Source organism: Pezoporus flaviventris, unplaced genomic scaffold, assembly GCF_033815535.1.
Source record: "Pezoporus flaviventris isolate CSIRO_AGI_PZ_B2104156 unplaced genomic scaffold, CSIRO_AGI_Pfla_v1 ptg000036l, whole genome shotgun sequence".
Classification (NCBI taxonomy): Eukaryota; Metazoa; Chordata; class Aves; order Psittaciformes; family Psittacidae; genus Pezoporus; species Pezoporus flaviventris.
Window position 1 is genome coordinate 36,782,828 of NW_026892584.1, and position 21,409 is coordinate 36,804,236.

Below are 21,409 nucleotides of genomic sequence, written 5' to 3' on the forward strand. Positions count from 1 at the left end.
TAATATTCTCTTCCTAAGGTATAAAGTATTCTTTGTTAAATTTTGCAGATTATTTTGTATAGCTCTTACTGTTACATATGATTCCCTGGTAAAGTCTTAGTAAAAAAACTTGGGAATATGTGAATACCCGTAGTAGATCCAAGCCATTCATTATCTTGGTAGTACTTCTATTCCTGAGACAAAAGCAAATACTGTACAAGAATTTCACAATGTTAAAAAAAAAAAAAAAAAAAGATAATTCTTCAGCACAGTTCAGAACTGCAGTGTTTTAGTCTTTTAGTGTCCTGGGTTCAGCAGTAGCAGTCATGTTTGGTTTTTTTTTCCTTTGTGCTAACTGGTGCAGTGCTGTGTTTTGACTTCCAACCTGAGAACAGTGTTGGTGAAGTCAATGTTTTCAGTTGTTGCTAAGTGATGTTTACCCTGACCAAGGACTTTGTGAGGCTCATGCTCTGCCAGGGAAGAGGGGAAGCCGGGAGGAAGCAGAGATGGGGCGCCTGACCCGGGCTAGCCAGGGAGGTATTCCATACCACAGCACGTCATGGCCGGGGTGGGGGGTGACTGGGAGTTACCCGGAAGGACACGGGCTTCTGGGTGGAACTCGTCTTCTTGGCCGGTGGTATCGTATTCTCTTCCCTTGTTATTTTCCCTTATCATTGTTGTAGTTGATAGTTGCGGTGGTGATTTGTGTACATTGGTTGCTGGACTGTTCTTGTCTCAACCCGTGGGAGTTGCACTCTTTCGATCCTCCTCCCCGTTCCTCCGGGAGTGGGGGAGAACCCCGGTGGGGGGGGGGACACGGACCTCGATTGTTGTCAGCTCGGCACCACTCACTGGGAGTGAGTGAACAAGTTACCTGACTGGGTTTAAACCACGACATTTAGTTATTAACCTATATGGTGATACTGAAACACTTTACCACAGTAGTTGGCCCTTATGTAAATATGTTAGTACTTTTAACATGTGTTCCTGAAACAAAATGATGAGGTTAATTTAGACTAAAATACCTTTCAGTTAGTATGTGCCTTTAATCTTGATATTTACATCTGCTAACTACAGGGAAATTCTAGAGTGTTGGTTTTGATACTGTTCAGACTCCCCAGGGTAGTATTGGTGATGACCCTCTTTGTGAAATTTTGTCACTGAAAAAAATACCTGCTTTTTTGTGTCCAACTTGTGGAGGGGTGGCTATTAGGCAGGAGCTATAGTCTGTTTTGGAGGCAGATAAGAGATGTTCCAGTATCAGTAGTGGCCTGCTTGTGAGAGACACTGGCTCTTGATTACAGGCTCCTGCTGAGTTTGGACTGATCAGGACGCAGAGCACCATTTAGCTTTCATGGAAGAATCCAGTTTGACTTGCTTGGAAAATCATCAGTTCTGCATTATTTTATGCTGTGCATAATCGCTATCCTCCTCCTTCCTGGAGTTTGAAACCTGTCCATCTGCTTCTCTTCTTCTCCGCTTTGGGCTCTGAATATAAGAAGAGTCAGTCACAATAACTTTTGGGTTGCTTTCATGCTATATTTACTTCATTGCAGCAATTTGTAAATACCTCCTGATCTCATAGATGACTACTCACTTTAAATTTGTCTTAAACAATTTTGCCTTTATGGCACTAAAAGGTAGCCCTGGTCTTTGTGCTGCCCTCACAAATGACCCATAACATATTATGCTTCTACAGTCTAGTGTTACACAGCTACGCGTAAGAGGCTATTTTCTGATGCCTAGGTGATTCTTAGTTGATCTATCAGCTGCAGCGAAGTGGCTAATAGCTTTGAACAATTATTAGTGTTTAACAAAATATGTGCTTCTATAGTAATGTTCTTCAAATTAAGCTATTAAAGCAGGCTGAAAATTGGCTTAGTCTTTGACATATCCTCATAGTATTGGTGTCTGAGCAGTACAAAATGAATCACAGTTTTTATTAAATAAATGCTATTTAACGTGGACCTTTCAGATGTCATTGTTCAAGAGTGGATGCAGAGTTTAATAACACTTCATTAAATTGCTGACAGAAAAAGATCAGAATTCTTTAAATACTGCTAGAAGAAATTCATCGGGTTTCCATTGTGTACTCCACCATTTCTTTCGGTATATCTTTTCTAATTAGACTTTAATTTCAGTTTTGCAAATCGTGTATTTAGACTGACTCTGGGCATAAAGTTGTAGAAGTTTGTGTTTGAAAACTTTCTGGCTATAAGATGACTAGTATGGCAAATTTTGGACATCATTATATGAGCCTTTTTAAGACAGTGTATGCATTTATCTGTATGTAGAATTAATGAATGATATTATGAGAAAACAGCTTCATAGTCAACATGGAGATCTGTTTTGTGGCTAAATCATTTATCCATACCCTCAAGTATGAAGAGACCAGATTTTCAGCATTTGCAGACTAGAGAAGGAGGCACTGAGACATGATTTTTTGTGGAATAATTTATTTAAAGATAAATATTTTAAGAATTCTTAGCACCTACAGTTTTTTGCTCCATTTTAGTTAGAAAATAACATTGTTCAAAACTATGTAAATTGAATAAAAATATTTTCAACTTAAGTTAGAGTATTAATGGATTAGGTTACACAGAAACAAATGAATAGGCCAAAGGAGAATTTGTTCAAGGTAACTGCAGTATAAGAATTGAGCTATTTAACCCTTCTCCTTTGTATATATAATGCCTGTATGGCTAACTTGTTGTCAGTAGTGGGTAAATGAACTAATTGAAAATAAATATGCATGAACCTAGTTGTTTTGTTTTGTTGCATTTTTTTTCTGTTGAATGTTGGTCCCACAAGGAGTGGCCAAAAACTGTTGTCTTTGCTCCACTGTTTATCAGGATACTGATGGTGGTGAAAGTGAGGTGGAGATAGGCAGTAGCTTTGTGATCAAGTGTTCAGGCCAAGGAGTGGTGTCTAAGCTTATATCTGTTCTCATTCTAACCAGCCTTCTTACTCTGCCTCTGAGGCAGTGCATCAGGAGCACACTAAAGTCCATCTGCCTCAGTGCATTTGATCTCTTTACAGAGCTTCATTAATGTCAGACAGTAGTAAACCTCTATTAGCTGAGTGATACTCTCTGGCCTTTAGCAGTTTCCTGGATCAGTACATCTGCATTTAAAAGTTACCATTAAAACCATTTAAGATTAATATTATATATCTTGGAACTTTTGCTATTATCATGTGATTGTATTCTTTCTGGATTCCCTTGCCAGGAATCACATACCTTTTTTTTTTTTTTTTGGTTAGTTTTTTAAAGTGTAGGGTATTCCAGAACAGGTATTTTCACCGAGATAGTATTAATCTGGACATATATGAGTAATTAGACTAAAATAAATTGCTTACCTCAAAATCAATCACTTAGAAATTGCAAGAGTTTGAATTAATTAGTTGTGTGGGTTTGTGTTTTGTTTTCAAAGAAATTTCTCTTTCACTTTAGCTGCAATAGGTGGTTACCATAGATTTGTCTCTAGAAAATGGAACTGAAATACCTTATGTTAGCTTCAAGACAAAGTAGATTCTGAAGTCAAAGGTATAGTTGAAATTTAGTTTAAGAAAAATTGGGAGATCCTCTCTAAATTTTATCTTGATAACTAGTGTATAAAGGGAACAAAATACCTTATTTTAGGCATGAATTTAACTTTTGTCAAGATTTTTTGCATCAGATCATTTCAGGTGTTATTTTAGGCTTGCTAATGGCTATTGCAACTGATGCAGTCCAGCTTTAATGTGGAAAATCTGAGATAATGTTTAATGTTCTCTGCTGACTTTTGCTGCCAATTATTAGTAATATTTTTATATATTTCAGTTCATTTGTATTCTTTAATCTTTTGTTATGGGAGAGTATTCTTTGATACCCTTAATTTTAAGCAATTTATAATAAAGATAGTTTTTTAGAGCCAACCTTCTTTTATCAAAAGATCATATTTATTGAATTTATCAGTACTGGGTAGAGTGCTTGAGGGAGAATATTTCTTTATAGGGTGAATGTTACGTTTTGTGAGCTTTTAATAATTGTTAGGCACTAATACAGGAGGTTTTAACTAATTTTAAATTGTCTTAAAGGAACCCAGCCAGAATGGACCTCTTTTTACTGAGTTAAAGTTCTACATGCGAGCTGCTAAGCCAGATGAAAGTAAGCAGTCTATTAAAATGTTTTTAATGAACTACAAGCATTTAGGAAAATAGTGCCTACAGGAATATGGTCAAACTTTTAAGAGAATAATTTTAGGTAATTTTAAAAATTATTTTTAAATTATTAAAATCTATTTCAGACTTATAGTAAAATTAAGGTTTTTTTTTTTGGTAAGATGTTCTTTGAAGTTGTCTTGATAGTGTTGCCTAAATTGAAATTGTAGTTGTGGCCCTGTCCCTACAATGGATATGTGATTATCTTTCCAGTACACTTTGCATACAAGTTCCTATGAAATAAGCAGCTCACGCTTATGCAGGAACTGTAATCTCTGCAAGTACTCTCTTTTTATGCAGGTCTCTACTGATACAGTTTCATAAACTTACCTTTATTTGTATTTTCAGTTCAGAAGTGGCCTCAGTCCCATAAACTGCAGTATTTAGGTGTACCAAGATACTGGGGTTCTGGCTTGCATGAAAAAAATGGAAACAGGTGAATACATCTTTTGGCATATACTTGGATTTATTTCATCCACAAGTACTATCCCTTTCACCCTAATTTACTTTATATGATGTATTTTCCATCTGTCTTCATGTTGTTCGTTTGTGCTATGAAGTTTTGTGTTTATAATGGGATGTTTACGGAATAGATGAATAGCTACGTTTTATCTCTGTTCTGTTTGTTACTTGTGTTTGTGTCTATTAACATTCTTTGTGATTTAGTTTTCATTTGTCTCAACCACTGCTGTCATATGCTGATACTATATATATGTAGTTTAGAAGCTTTTCATTTTTGAATTAAAATAATGTCAACTTCTGGTGTATAAGTCCTTTAATAATATGACTATCTTTAAAGTTTTTCTTCTAATATGGTGTACTTTTTAAATGAGTATTTTCACTCACACATGTAAAGGACATAGTGTTCTCCCTAAATCTGTTGAGTTTTGGGTTCTTCTTCCTTAATAATAGTCTTTCTGACTTAATATGTGAGCTAGAATAATTGCTAGTCTCATGTTAAATGTATTTTAAGTCTAGGTGTAGATTTTACTACTGCTCCTTCTCATGAAGGGTTTTTGTGGCTTAGTGTTGTATGTTATGTCTTTTTATATAACAGTCATTGTTTCTTAGTGGGCTTTCTCTAAATGGCTGTACTGCAAAGGAGTTTGGGCAGTTCTCTGGCAGGTTATAGTAGCTCAGGCTTCCTTGTGCAGACACTGCATAGGGCAGTTGTTATGTATTCCCTTGTATGTCAGAAGTATCATTGTTTCAGTTGGTTCTCAACTTTCACTTAATGTACAAACATTACTTGAGAGGTGAAAGTAAATATGACAATGATTTCCCCCCACCCTCAAATAAACTTTTCTTTGCAATGTTTAATGCAAAAAGTTTCTTTAATATAGCCACTTTGAGCTCTTACAGTAATAGAACCAATTTGGCTAAAATATCAGAACACCTTTGGCAAGTGAGAGATTTTTGGTTTTAATAATAGTTTTAAAAAAGGTTGCAACAGGTTTCAAGTCACCGTGTTAAGTCAGTCTTTTATAAAGCAAAAAAATATATATTTGTGTAAGTAATTAATGTTTGGGTTTACCTATAGTGAATTACAATACAGATATGTTCATCTGCAGGTACTTGTTACTGTATTGCATAACTAGCCAGAAAGAAAGAACAATTCTTTTGATAGATGAACTTTTGACGAGCTTATGTTAAAAAGTTAAGGATTGATGTGCAACATATGTTTCCTGTTTACCTGCAGTTTATCTTTTGAGAGGTATGTTTTCAATCAATGATTTGTGCAGTCGACATATAAATAAAATACTTTGCTAAGTACAGTTCAGTAACTTTGGTTTTCTTTTCCTCCTCCTTGAATTTAGTTACCGATTTATGATAATAGACCGATTTGGCCGAGATCTTCAGAAGATGTATGAAGAGAATGGAAAGCAATTTTCCCATAAAACTGTACTGCAGCTAGGCTTGAGAATAGTAAGTGTAAAAAATGTATTTTTATTTTTACAATCTGTCTTCCCTGTACAAGTCTTTCAGTTAAATCAGACTTTTGTGCTGAGTACAGGTCCTCTGCTGGGTGGAGCTGGGTACTGCATTTATACGACTCTTGTTTTGTTAGCTTGATATCCTGGAATACATCCATGAGCATGAATACGTGCATGGAGACATCAAGGCCTCAAACCTTCTCCTGAGTTACAAGAACCCTAATCAGGTATTTCTAATGCATTTTATTCCTTATGTTTTAAACCTTCTATTTGACAGCACATGGCAGTGCTTTGAACACGTGAAATCTAGCAGAAGCTCATTTTTAAGAATGTATATGGTAATATTATTTCTGCTTGACATTTATATCTAGTTAATATTCTGTGTGGGTTTTTTTTTTAATTTTTCTTTTTATTCCTTTTGCTGGACAGTTATCAAATTGACTGTTTGGCCTAAATAACATTCTAGAGAAATTCTCAAGATTAAAAGAAAATTTGCTCACAAATAAGCATTTGCAGGTGGAAGCTTAAAATTGTATAGTACGCTGGTAAATTATGTTTGCCTGTCTGCTTTGTTACCTCATTCCTTTGTTCAAGAAATCCACCAGATAAGTGTTCTGTTACTTGGAAAAATTGGTGTTTAAAGTGTTGGCTGTTCCACTTGATTTATAGGAGTCTCATTTTGCTGCATATTTAACTCTCTTTACTATTCAAACAATGCATATTAGAGTTTCAGAATTACGTATGTTGTCTTGCTCATATGTTTAAGTTTATGAAATAAGTAAAATAATCTCAGTTCTCTTGGAGTAACTGGTGTTAGTGAGAAGTAATAGTATGAAGTAGTATTCAAATGGGACAGTTGACTTTAAAGAGAGTAGTATTTATAACGGAACTTTTTCTTTTAATTTTTTTTTTTTTTTTTTTTTTTTACATTTAGTCTTACTGGCTGTAACTGGCTATTTTACTGTACTTGTCCTTTGCATCAGCACGAAATGACCTCTAGATCAGACTATGTGGAAGACAACAAAACCTGACATGTTTTAAAATCACACGTAGTAATCCCAATGAAGCACCGAGAAAGGGTTGTTTAAAGTTGAAAACATCACCATTTTTAATGTAACTCCCAACCATTCTCTTAATTTCTAAAAATACATTTGTTATATGCCGTCTTTTTTGTATTTATAGTTTTTTAATCTTGGAGTTTTGTGGAAATTACTAGGTATACTTGGTGGATTATGGACTTGCCTACCGATACTGTCCTGAAGGAGTTCATAAAGTATATAAAGAAGATCCCAAAAGGTGTCATGATGGAACTATTGAATATACCAGTATTGATGCACACAAGGGTGTAGGTAAGGGCCTAAAATTGTTCTCAAGATAGGCACTTGTGCATACTTTTTATAAATACAGAAGACTCTATGTGCTTCATTGGGTTTTGTAAACAACCAGGTTTCTGAATCTATAAAAATATTCTTTTCTTTTCCATGGATGATGCTGGCATTTGCTCTTTTTCCATTTACTGGCTTTTACTTTGGTATTAATTTACTTAATTTTTAATGTAACTTTATAAATAGAGTTCCCTAATTTCTTAAGACTGTTACGAAGTTTAGTATATTGCTTTTTATAAACTAAGTAGGAAAGGAATAGTGCCTACAAGATCCAGATAGAAAAACAAGCCCTGTTTTCAGGAGATAATACTTTGTTGTCAAAGTGAACACTGTTTTTTCATATTTGGCAAAGATGCACAATAGTCTTTATTTTGTTTATAGCCTAATATTTAGATTTTTTAAAAAACACTTTGTTTAATTATGGAATATTATTTCAGAATTATGCCTGTAATCATTGAACATCAAAAGGCAAGATGTGAGAAAAGGTTGACTATGGAAAGGACAGGCCTATGTCTGATTTAAACATTGAGGATTTGTAGTGAACACCAATTTTATTTTCTTCATTCTTAAATTTTGTTTTATTAACATAAGAGTGTGGCCTGCAAAAATAATAGTCTTTTGAAAATTATTATTTACATCAGGATGAAATCCTGCACCTATGCTTAAAACTGAACATGAATAATCATGACTTGATTTGCTGATTTGGACTTCTGGTGTAGTCTGTAGTCAATATACATATGGGCTGTTTTGGTTTTGTTTGGTTGTTTGTTTTTTTTTTTTTTTTTGTAAGGCTTAGGGATCTGATTGGTTATTGTCCTCTATTCAGTTTTCAAGCCACATAAAATAGTTCTGCATTGTGGAATGCTTTTTTCAGGAGGTGGCATTTCAGTGCTATTACTTTTTTGCAGAAGAAGGAAAGTAAAAACAGTTTTGAACAGAAAGTCAATTGCTTCACTAACTTGCTCAATTTTTTCCACAATCTGAGTACTTAAAGAGCTTGCCAAATCGGGGTAACTGCAGCATGTCATATCTTGAATGGAAGATAGAGGTTGATAAAAGACTTGAAAATGAAGGTATCCTTCCAGATGCAGGAACAATATTTTTTTCCTTCCTTGTTTTCATGTTAAAATGAATAACTAAGTAATGGATGCAGTCGTGTTGCATTGTTAGCATTGGCTTTCTGTTGTCTTAACGTATTTATAAATTTTAACTGCTGTTAAACTGTGTATGCTTTATTAGCTGCTCTTATGGTTCCTTAGCACCGTCAAGACGTGGTGATCTGGAGATCTTGGGTTACTGTATGATTCATTGGATTAGTGGCCATTTACCATGGGAGGATAATTTGAAAGATCCAGATTTTGTCAGAGACTCAAAAATTGGGTGAGAGCTACTTGTTTTCTTTCTCATTTGAAATTAAAAATAGGAATAAAAATGTCTTATTGTAGAAATGCTTTGTGTTTGCAGTATATTCCTTTTTGGTGAGTAGGCTGTTGTTTTGTATAGCCCCAGTTTCCCTTCATTGTGTCTCATGTATCCTTGGCTTATAATTATACTTTACTTGCACTGTTCCACTGTCTTCTTTTGCATGCAGGATTCTTATTTGTCCACTACAGTATTGTCGCTTTAGAATACTGCTATGGTTAAGGCAAAAAGCACTCTTAGAAATATGCTGGTAACCATTAGTCCCAGTTTACAGAAAGAGAAGCTTGGGATATGAGTAGCCTTTCTAACACCACACTCAAGTCATTGGCAGGCATGAGAGCTAAAGGTGCATCTTCAGTGTCTTTAAGCATCTTTTCACCTAAATGGCTTTAATGTGGGAATTTTAATTTTTTTTTTTTGTCCCTCTCCCTTGCTGTTACGTTTCTTCATCTTTCTCCCTAACCCCACTCAAGTCTTTCTTGTCAGATATTTAATATGAAGAAAGCTGTCCCAGCAAAGCTGTATTTGTCTCTAACAAGTATTTGTATCTGGCTTCCTTATCTCTACTTGTAACACTTTGGCCATCAATGTTAGTGCAGCTTTGCTCCCTCACTTTCCCCCTAGTTATTATTTTGGCAGGTGTTCTGCTCTGAATAATATCAGTTAGAGAAAGAGTCTTCTAGCAGGAAGAGGTGAGAGCATAGGTATGTGAGGTTTTAAACTGGACCAGTTCTTTTCCTTCAGTCTTTTACTTGCATCCTTTTATAAGAATCAAAAGTTGTTAAGCAAAACTTGACCATATTTCACATAGCCTGCCTGGCATTCATCAGCATCTCAAACATACTGCAGTCCTAAAAATGGCTGTACTAAGTCATACCAGAGGTTTATCTATTAGTGTTTCGCGTCTTTGGCAGTGTCCCAGGCTATGAACCTGTGAAGTTGGTCAGAACATGGCAAGATCCAAACTTTGACAGAAACTGTAATTTTGAATAACTTTGTTTTTCAGCTGTAGAGATATCTCAGTTTTGATGGACAAATGCTTTCCTGGCAAAAACAAACCAAGTAAGAAGACCTATTTTTAATTAAAATACTTTGTTTTGTACCATGTGCTAAGCATTCTCTAATAATTTGTTTAGTGTCCTTTTTCTTTAAAATAATAAAATCCATCAATTGGTTTAGGTCCCATCACCAAATTGTAGACAACTTTAGACAGTGGCTGGAAGCTCTGAAATTTGTATTAGGGTGGGGCATGTTCGATGCATACAAGGGAAGGCCATGCTGCTCTGCATTCAAATAAAACCAGATCAATTCAGTTGCTACAGAAGGTGAGGAGTTGTCATGCTGTCATCAGTATGTCACCTCCTGAGAGGGTTGTCTTGGGCATTGTACTCTAATCTGTTGCTTCATTAAGTCCTCCTTGTTTACTTAAGTTTGTACCTATTTTTCTTCCTGCTTTTATCAAAGCAACAATGTGTCAGGAATTAGATTGTTGATTAAGTTTAGACTCTTCCTCTTGGCTGTAGTTACATAAACTGCAGACACTGTGTTGCTTCTGACTAAAGACAATAGTAAGTATTTGCAAACATGAGATGTGTAAATTTATTTTTCACAATGGAATTTGAGATTCAAAATATGAAGTAAAGCAAACTTGAAATATAATACAGATTGTTTCTATTTTGCATTGGCAATTTGCTGAGTAGATTTTTTTTTTTTATAAAGCTTGACTATTAGAAATACACTTTCTTGGGATCTTAAATATTTAGTTACTTGCAGCTACCCCTGGTGATCAGAAGGTCAGAAGAGTTTTCACTGGTCTTTTTTCTTGCAGTGGTCAAATGTTTCATGTTTTTGTTTTTTTTTGTTTAATGTGTGTTTCAGTCTTGAACTGATGAAGTTCTGAGATAACACTGAGCTTCCTTTTCAATGTTTATAAATACAGACATAAGAAATACCATGCAAAAAATTATTCCTTGGTGAAGATTGGCCTGTTACATTTTTTTCAACTGACTTTTCTTCACTGCAATGAACATGTGAAAAACAGTGATGCTGTCATCACTGGGTAATGAACCTTGGTATGATTTTTTTTCTGAAATATGTTGTAGTAAGTCACAATTATGAGTTGTAAATAGCCATTTCAAAAAATAGCATAAGTAGTGCATGCATAATTTCTGACTCTTTTGTGGTAAAATTGAATAATTAAAATGTTTACAAATAGAGATTAATTGGAGGTACCATTTCTTTAGATGAAATAGCCAAATACATGGAAAAGGTGAAACTACTGAGCTATGAAGAGAAACCTGTTTATCAGCATTTCCGAGAAATACTTCTGCAAGGGCTAAAGGCCATTGGGCAAAAAGATGATGGAGTACTTGACTTTGGCTTGTCAGAGAGTGGAGACTTGCAAACAAAACCCACGCAAAAGGTTATTTCTGTAAAAAATTATGTCTGCTTTTAATTAATTTTTGAGCCAAATAGTTATAGTAGTATTGGAAGTAAGTGTAATAACTGCATCAAGTAGAGAATAGGCATATATTGAAATGTTTAAGTTCAAATCTAAACACATAATTTCTCTAATTTAACTTCACTAATTGTTATTAAAACTAATATAGAATGATATTTGTAGGTGTACTTTCATAATATATAATACCTTGGATAACAGGATTCATAGTTGTAATGACATTTGATCAGATTATCATTCTGTTAATTTACTTATTTTCTTTAAACTGCTAAAACTCCAGGTGGATCAAAATTCATGTAAGGTAAAGAAGTTTAGGTTTCATTTCATATCTTCATGACTAGTTAAAAGTTTAAAGTATACATCTTTATGCCAAGTGGAATTCACATATCGAATTCACTGTAATCTAATACATTATTTATGATCTTAACTATACTGGTAATCTGGGGGTATTTTGTTCCTTGTATTTAAGAAGCCTTAAACTCTAGATTTGGACTCCCATTTGAGTACAGTGTAAGAACTTTTTTAAGCCTTAAGGAAAGTGTGTTTTAAAATGTTTTAATAATAGCACAAATGGTCAAATAATGGAACTGTAAATATTGTCCCGTACACAAAAGTGTATTTATTACTTGTTTATTTACATTTGTTAATAACAGGTGGGCAGTTTGTTGGTTCCTTTAGCATGAACCAGAGAACTGAGAATTATAGTATAGGACAATAGTCTGACAATTCTGCCCATTTACTGACTTGATCAGCAGTGTGTTAAAGATGAGGAAAAATCACAAGAGAAAAAAAGCTGTAGGATTTTAAAGTCTTCTGAGGATACATGTCCAGCTTTTTTTTCTTTTTTCCCTATTAAATAGTACTTTGACTAAAATCATACAGCCATTGTCTCTATACCAATATTTTTTGCTGAACTGGATCTAAAGATCTGTCCAAAAGGAGAGTTCATTAGCGTAATGAACTAGATGATCTTAAGGTCCTTTCCAACCCTAATGATTCTATGATTCCATAAATTCTTCTCTTCCTCCTGTGGTTCGACATGGCTTGAGACCTGTATATTAGGAGGAAAAAAAAAATAATCTGTTTTTAATGGTTGACTGGATTCTTTGCTGAATAAGTTGGCCTGCTGCAGAGCCAACATCTGTGGCCTTTAATGTCCTTGTCCAGCAGATATTGCTGGTGCACATTTCCAGTGGAATAAAACTTCAAAAACCTAAATTCGATAGCCGGTATTAGTCAAGACCATTCCCAAAAGGTGAGATAATACTTTTTGCATAGGTTCTTGCTTACCAGCATCAATTAGGACTTAAGTTTTTTTTTAACATGGGATGCTTTCTTTTCTTTAAAATAAAAACCCAAAACCATCATCAACAAAAAAACACCAGAAAAACCCTTCACCCTCTGAGGAGCCATGCTAACGACTTCATGCCAGCTACTGCTAGAGCGTCTGAACAGAATAAGTTTTTTTTCATTGAAATCAGGTTGACATAACCTGCTTGATTTTGACCAGATACCAGGACAGATGACTCTTCAATCCACAATGGATTTTCTAAGCCTTGTAACATTTGTGGTATAGTCTAGGGTAGAAGAATATATGGTGTCAGTCCTTCTTCCAAAGGTGTATTTTGTACTTCAAGAATGACTGGAATGAGGGTCTTTCTTAAACAGGATGTCTCCCTCCCCAGACTACATGTTTGGGAACACATGATACTAGTTTTTTTTTCCCAGAGAGACGATGATTTGGGCTAGTTAAGAATGGCTGGACAGTTAGATATACAGAGGAAGAAAGGAAGAACATAGAATGCTAGTTAAAATTTTGTGTATTTTCTGCCGTGATGGGAAGCTCAGTATGATGGCTGAGTGTTTTAAAAATAAGTTCCAAATTCCAAACTCTGCTAGAAAATGCTTTCCGTAAAGATAATTTACCATTGACCAGTAGCATCTTGCCTCTGAAAGCCAGTATCTTCTAGCACATGATGAATTTCTTTTTGGCATGCTTAATGTCCAATTTGGAAAGGAAAAATGCAGTCTGGCAGCCGCCCTTGAGAAGACAGTGACCTCTTATATAGAGTATTTATGGCATTTTGGCTGTACTGATCTTTTAATCTCAACATGTCTTAAAACACCTACTCTTCGTTTGGAGTGAGCCACCATAATACTTTCTTAAAACAGTGTTGTTTGGTGTTCTGAAGTTATGCTGTTTCATAGCTAGGAGACAATATTTCTAGCTTCTCCCTAAATGAAGTCTTAAAATGTAGGAGTCTCCTGCGCTTTCAGGTTGTATATAGCTAATTAAGCCATGATGTGTATTATATATTGAACATAGGCATGGTTGTTCTGGAGTCTCAGTCATTTTCTACTATTGGTATCTGGCTAATAGCATAGATGTCTGCTGTATTGAAAGTTAACATTTGGTTTCCTGTATCATGACTCAAGTTTCCCCAGACATATAAGTAAATGAAACGCAGTCCAGAGTTCTGCTGGAGGTTGTGGGGTTTTTTCTTCCCTCTCCCTTCGCCCCTGCCACGTATGGTACATGCATGGTTTATGTGTGTGGTTTTTTATAATAGTTCTAGCAAAACAAGAAGCTAGCCTTACCATGTGTTGAAGGAAATATTTGCAGCTCTTGATGAAATTATTTAGGACAAGGACCACATCTTTCCTTTAGTCCTGAAGAGTTGCTGGGAAATATTAGGAGCAAACTAAATTTGAAAAATATGGATCTTAGTGATTTGTGGACCCTTCCAATGTTCAGCTTCAGATGTGCAGGTGTTGCTTTTGTCAGGTGAATGCTGCCTGATTTCTGATTCTGCGTAGTTCATATGCATCAAGATTAAGAAACCGCTTTTTATTAAATAATCTTGGAAACAAGGTAAATATATTTTGCTTTTGTGCAGCATGTATTGGATATCTGTTTTTGATGAGCATTTAAAATGTTTTTAGTACAATTGGGACAGTGCATTATCTCTGGTTATAAAAGCAGTACAGTGCTGAAATAGTCCTCCTTAATTTTGGTCAGAATGAACAAAAGTGTCTGTGTTTATTCCTGCCTAATGCATCACAAATCTGCTGACATGCTAACCTTGGAGTCTTGGCTGGCGGTAATCAGGCCTGTGCAACGGCAGGAAAGATGTACCTAATGCACGCCATCAGTGCAGTCTGCATATGGAAGTTCTCACAGGGGAGCTGCCCTGTGCCAGCTGAGGGTTACCTGCCCACTGCAGTTATTGTATGTAATTATCGAACCAATCTGTTCAGCCCAGCAGGGTTTAGATGGTAATCATGAAGCAACACTTTGGAAAGGAAGGATGTAATGCACTCTCCCCTTCTCTTATGAGCTATGTGAAGTTGTAGCCACTTTTAAAGCTGTATTAGTAAAGCTCTAGTCTCACACAATTTAAAAAAAAAAAAAAAAAAGAAAAGAAAGAAAATAGTAAGGGCAAACTCTTCCAGCATTCAACTATGTTGGATACAGATACAGGTCAACTCATCCTTTGCAAAAAAATCATGTGGCTTTAAAAAAATAATCTTTCCATAACTACCTTAAGAATATTTTGCAATAGTGAGATTAATTGTAATACACAGATAATAACAGTTCTATCCATTTAGAGGTTTGAAGATAATGTACCTTGAATAGAGTTCAGATTTCCCAAATACCTCTCTTTGGAACAGAACCCATAGCTGCTATCAGGAAAAAAAAAAAAAGTACTGTCAATGGGTGTTAGCTACTTTTAAGCTGTGCAAAGCCTTAAGAAGCAAGAATACAGATAAACTTGAATTTAACGAGATGTAATTGCTTTTTAAATAAAGCAATTAACATCAACTTTGGGTAAAATGTTTTTTGTGTTGATTTTTCAGACTGCTCCTTCTGTGACAGTTGTTCTGTGTAAATAAAAAAATAGGTTTTGATCATAAAAACTTGTGTTTTCATACATTCGGATTTCAAATCCTAATGTGATCTGCAGATGGGGGAACTGAACTTTTGAATATTCTGTTGCCTGCCTAGTACTGGTATTGCATTAATATATGAATACATTTTCTTACAACTGGAGACATTTTATCGTGTGAAGAAATAATGCTTAAAATTAGGGAATACATTGCAAGGGTGAGATATTTTCTACTTTGTGTGGTCTTTTCTGCTCTTGAGTTCAGTTGTTTTTTTTTTGCCTTTTTTTTTTTTTTTCTCTAGAAAAAGAGAAAAGCAGCAGAAAAAAAGGCAGCAGCTACAGCCAGTGAGGACACTGAAGCAGATATGGAAGTTGCAGGAAGCCCAGAAAAAAAGAAACCTACTGCTTCTAGTAAGTCAAAAGGTTGTTTCCACAGTCACATTACTGGTGTGGCAGGTTAACCCTGGGTAAGGACCAAACTCCCACGCAGCCACACACTCCCCTTCTCAGTGGGACAGAAGGAGGAAATAGGATGAGCAAACTAATGGTATGTTTTGGGGAAATAGAGGATCTTATGGGGAGATTGTTTACCATTTACTGTTGTGTGCAAAACAGATTCAAGTAATTACAAAGATATTTTTCCTAAGGAACTTTGAATTAAGACTTTTCAGTAAAAGACCAGATGTTGTCTGTGTTCAAGTAGTCTAAAAATAATAAAGCGGTATCACTGGAATCTACCCCAAAATAAACCTGCTTGTTTAAAAAAGGTTTGATGGAGTATGGCAGGATGGGAAAATATAACATTTCAAAGACAGTGATATTACTGGTAAGTTATAGATTTATGCTACTATATTTACTCAAACAGGGTGGTATGAAGTCCAAGTAATTAAGCTAATGTTATTCCAGGAGGTAACACTGCTATGTTCATTTCCAGCTGTTTAAGTTATAGAATTCTGGTCATGAAAATTGGTGATTATTTGTCTTACTGGAATGTTGTTTGAGTTGTTGACTTAAACTCATGAATTTTCTGGTCTGTTTTTGTCTGTAAAAGGGTTAATTAGAGTATACTTTCAAGGAAATAAAATTCCTTAATATGATGCTGATGTTTATTCATAGTTTTAGCATTTCAGATTTCATTTAAGACCTTATAACAAAAGAATTTGATATAGCTGAGTATTTTCTGGTTGTGATTTGATGCACTTGAGCAGAATGTACTTTAATTTTATATTACATATTATAGTTCTTTTTTCCTGGGATTCTAAACTAAAATTCTCATAGGTGGAGATGGAAAATGAACTCAAGGAATTGCAATCCAAGTGGTAGCATCAGTTTTTTTCTAAATGCTAAGGTTTTTCAGACTAAGTAAAGGTATCTGGGAGGCTATATATATGTATTCAACAGCCAGTGCTTAAAGTAAGTGAGACACATGAATTTAAGCCTTCTCTTGTAAATTCTATAGTTTCAGGCAAAATGGTTGTAATTTCACCTTTTTATACTATCAGTTTTAATGAAGACTAAGTGAGGGGAGTGTATCAAGTGATTTCAGGTGAAAAGTGATACATGTTCTTACCAGTTTGGTTCTCTCCAAATTTGGAATTAAAAACTTTACCACTTATTACATGATTCATGCATCTGTGTTGAAGGAAAGGGTAACTGTTTCATAATGTTGTGATTTTTGATGTTTTTGATAAATTGAGAAAACCTCAATATTTAGAAATACTTAAAACTGCATTTCCAATTATGACTAATTTTATTTACCGTAGACTTGTTTCTTCATATATGATTAGTCCTGTGACTAAAACAATATCCTGAAGTATACTGTCCAGTAAAATGGGTATTTTTCTTGATAACTGTTAATTGTAGAAATCGAAATTTAAGCATACAGGAACATTTTAAAAGTTCCTGAAGTGCTATTTTATTGGTTTCTAAAGGGGAGAAATATGGCCAGATGGGTTACTTTTCAGGTGTTTAAACGACATCTCATGAGTATTTGGACTTAAAGCAGTGACATGAAAAATCTTGTTTACCTCTTCCTGTTCACTTAAACAGCATTAACCACATCTGACTACGCAGTTTTAGTCTTGCCTATAAAATAAGTTGTCCCAAAAAGTTTCTGATCTTCTGTGCAGCACTTTGAGTACAGCAGGATGCACAGTGGCTACAGGGACTCCACCAGTAGTTAAATCTACTGCTGCAGAGGCTTTGGAGCCCCTGGGCTTAGTGGAGGAGGAATAAAGAATGGTGATGAGAAAGGATGGGCATCTTGAAATTCTTGCTGCTTCCCCTGGTTGTTCTTAGCATAGAGCAGCCACTTCAGATGAGTTCATTAAAGGCCATCTCTTTCAATCATGTCAGACATCAGTGCTTCTGGAGCTGTCAAGTAAGAGTGTTAGACTCTTCTTTTTAGAAACAGGATTTCAGAAAGCCCTCGAGAAACAAGCTGTGTTGTACTTCCAAAATAAGATGCACAAAATTGTGTGCAATTCTTAAAATGTTTTTTATTTAAATTAGCTTGTTACCAGTTTCCTCTTTTTTTTTTTTTTTTTTTCACCCGTGATAGCTGGAACCCATATGCTTTCCTGAAAGGTGGAAATTTAAGAGGTATCCTTTTTAAGGTAAAATGGATGGTCGTGAAGTATTATATTAGTCAATGTCTCTCCAAGGAAAATAGTATCAGAAGTGACGATTTCTATTTTAAATGAAAAGTTTTTTTCACACTCTGTTACAGCTCCATTTTCAGTATTTTGTGCCTTCATGTATGATAGTAAAATATACAGGCGTATAAGTGATGATGCTGTTAAAGCAGAATACCAAATTTTGGCATACACTGTACGTACCCACCAACGCTTCTACAGGGGTGTACTGCATAATATTAATAGGAGTGATATTCTTGTTTTTAATCAGTTTGCATGGAATAGGCAGCCAGTATAGGGAACTTTGGTGGAAATGGCATAAATGCTGGAAAAGTAAGAGTTCTATAGAATCTGTAAATAACCCTAAGTTCAAAGCTACCAGTAAAGATAAAAAGTTGCCAGTGGTATGGGTTTTAAAATCTTGGGGTTGATTAAGATTGGGTTCTAGAAATTCAGAATTTTTTTACAACAGATTTTGTTTGTTTTTTTTTTTTTTTTTACCAGCCCTTTTAATTTTCTGTTGTGAATTTTTTCTGAACAGTTTTATTAATTGGGACAGTATAAAGAGAGAAGACATGGCAATGAAAGTGCTGTATTTTTTTAATGTCTTTTTTTAATAGACTGTTCTGCTAGGGGTAGGAATTGTGCATGTTTATTGCTGGATAGCATCTAGCATGGTAAGGCCTTAACTGGGGTCTTCAGGTACTCTTGCAGTATAAAAACCTGTGTGAACATCTCTGATATTAAAACAGTCATACTGATTGATTGGTTAGAAGGCTTTCCAAAATGGAGGTTTAATAGTATTTCTCAATTAACAGGTACTTAGCTTTATGTTTTTTTTACATTGCATGGCTTTGCATAAATCAGTATCTGGGTTATTGTCTTAGAAATCTTTTTTTCTTTATTCAAGCAAGATTTATTACTTAATGTTGGATTAAATCTACACTTAGGCTCATTTTCATATTTAGAGAATTATTGGCCTTGTCATCAAGCTTTAGGAGAAAGCAAATAATGTGTTTTTTTTTTTTGAGCTTGTTTATGCTGCCACTTGTTTCTTGTCTTGCTACTCCACACTAATGCCCGCATTATAGGTAGATTTTTACCTCTTAATTTTACATCCCAATACAAACATATATTTTCAGCAAAACCTGTACCTTACAATAGTTCCAGCTGACTTATTCATGTGTTCCTTCTTGTGAATGATTTGGTAATGACTAGTATCTGTAACAGGCTCCAGGAGTAAGTGGATATTTGTCTTGAAATGGTGTATCTGTGACTCATTGTGAAAAGATCTGTCCCTTTCTCTGCCATTCCTAGTCTTCCCTTACTTTTCTTGGGAATGTTGCAAATTAAATGTTCTAGTATGAGAGTACATTATCTGGGTTTAAAAGTTAAAATCATATACTTGTATGTTTTATGTAGAAACTAACATGAAGATTCGGGTTTTAGTGAAGAGAAATGTCCAGTTGTCAGAAATGTTGACAAACTCGCTTCTGTGGTTTGCATTGTGTTTATTCAAACACAATATAAAGTGATCTTTTTATGTCTGGCCCCAAAATTGTTTGAGGACCTTCAAAGCTATTTAAATTAGAAGAGGTGTGGTAGGAAGTGATTTTTAAGTATAAAGATCTTTAAATTATGAGTAAAAATGTTAAAAATAAATTGGATATAAAACAAATCTATCTTTGTGATTCTTCCTGAATAATGGTTTTCCTTGACAATTTGCAAGTATCATTCCCTAAGAAGCACCTTGAACATGTACAACTTGTAATAATAAAAACACAAAATTAATGTCCAAAATGTAAAGTATGGGAGTGTTCCTGTTTACTCCTGTGTCTGCTTGGACACTGTTTTCTATGTATTTTCCCTTTATATTTTAAGCTTATTTCTGTACAATCTCTTCAGACCCCTTCTAGCACTTAGACACGTAAATGTAAATACATTTAAGTTCCTCGTTACACTTCTTTTTGTTATTACTGCTACTTTTTATTAGCTTATAAAAAGTATTAAAACAAAAAAACCTTCTGAAGACAGTTTTCCATGTGGTAAGCTTTTGTATAGTGACTTCATATGTAGAACTAAATCACTTAAGCGTAAAAGTGATGTCTGCTTTTTTCTTGGTTTTGTTGTTTTTTATTGTTAATTTTAATTTGTTTCCCTGTGACCCTAAGATATATTGCAGTTTTCTGAACAAGTCAAACTCATAAAATTTGCAGGTGAAATTTTTCTACAGGAAATAAAGAAAAATTGTTACTGCAGTGACTCAAATTTTTACAGGGAACTAACCTTTTTCAAGATTGCAAGTAATATGAGTTAAACTTTGTTGCTCCTGCAAATCACTGTGTGGTTGAAAGGACGGCTGTTTTTAAGCACATGCTGCATGCGACTACTGATTTATATGTGTATGTGCAACTGTGTTTTGGAATGTCTTCAGTAAAGCAATTTTTACAAATAGAAATAAATCTGTTAGTTTTATCTGGAACAATTTTATATTAAAATTTTTAAAAGTACATTCACAGATTTGATGTTATCTTGGGGAAATACACAGGTGTAAAATCATCAAATAGTACATTTTTGTATCCTGATCTTTTTCCATATGATAATATGGAAATGTATCAGCTTTATTTGTTGCAGGAAGCAGACAACTTGAAAGAACAGAGTACTTAAAGGCAAACCCCATCCCATAACTCTACAAACTAACTCTCTTCTCTTCCATCCCCACCTCACAAACATATATTTCCTGGAATTCAAGTCCATATTTAATCATAGGATAGTTTGGGTTGGAAGGGACCTTCAAAGATCACTATCATTGGTTCAGCTGTACCAGTTACTTTCCTCATTCCTAGTAGCTGGTACAGTGCTGTGTTTCAGCTTTAGTCTGAGAGCAATGCTGGTAACACACCAATGTTTTAATTGTTGCTAAGTAGTGCTTACTTTGATCAAGGACTTCCCAGTCTCATGCTTTGCCAGTGAGGAGGGGCACAAGAGCCCTTGAGGAAGCAGAGACGGGGCACCTGACCCAAACTATCCAAAGGAGCTTAAACCACAACAGTCATCTGTTCCAAGCCCCCTGCAATGAGTAGGGGCATCTTGAACTAGATCAGGTTGCCCAGAACCACATCCAGCCTGGCCTTGAATGTCTCCAAGGATGGCACACCCACTACCTCTCTGGGCAACTTGTTCCAGTATTTTACCACTCTCATTGTAAAGAATTTTTAACTTATGTCCAGCCTGAATCTCCCCTCTTTTAGTATAAAACCATTATCCCTCATCATATTGCAACGGGCCCTGCTAAAAAGTCTGTCCCCAGTTTGCATTCTTCGGGTCTCTCTGTTCTGCTTTTCTGAATCGTACTTCTCTTTGTACAGAAAAGAGAACATGCCAACTAACAAAAAGTACTGTTTGTTGCCCTTGTAGTTGCTTTAGCGGCCTTTAAAGTACTGGAAAATTGTTGTTTGAGAGGTGTTGCACTACAAGATTTTACCAGCCATACAGTGTTCCCTGGCTGAGT

At 35.1% G+C, this 21,409-nt stretch overlaps 1 protein-coding gene across 4 annotated transcripts in view; it reads left to right on the forward strand.

Moving 5' to 3' along the window:
* Positions 1–21,409, forward strand: part of VRK1 (VRK serine/threonine kinase 1) — a 36,859-nt gene that overhangs the window by 9,512 nt on the left and 5,938 nt on the right. For 2 of the 4 annotated variants that reach the window (XM_061463953.1, XM_061463955.1), the window contains exons 4-12: positions 4,057–4,126; positions 4,528–4,615; positions 5,997–6,105; positions 6,248–6,340; positions 7,330–7,462; positions 8,758–8,878; positions 9,927–9,982; positions 11,164–11,363; positions 15,568–15,676. In XM_061463953.1, the coding sequence (XP_061319937.1) occupies positions 4,057–4,126; positions 4,528–4,615; positions 5,997–6,105; positions 6,248–6,340; positions 7,330–7,462; positions 8,758–8,878; positions 9,927–9,982; positions 11,164–11,363; positions 15,568–15,676 (979 nt within the window). The remainder of the gene's footprint in view (positions 1–4,056; positions 4,127–4,527; positions 4,616–5,996; positions 6,106–6,247; positions 6,341–7,329; positions 7,463–8,757; positions 8,879–9,926; positions 9,983–11,163; positions 11,364–15,567; positions 15,677–21,409) is intronic. The other 2 variants (XM_061463954.1, XM_061463956.1) reach the window with 1 other exon arrangement.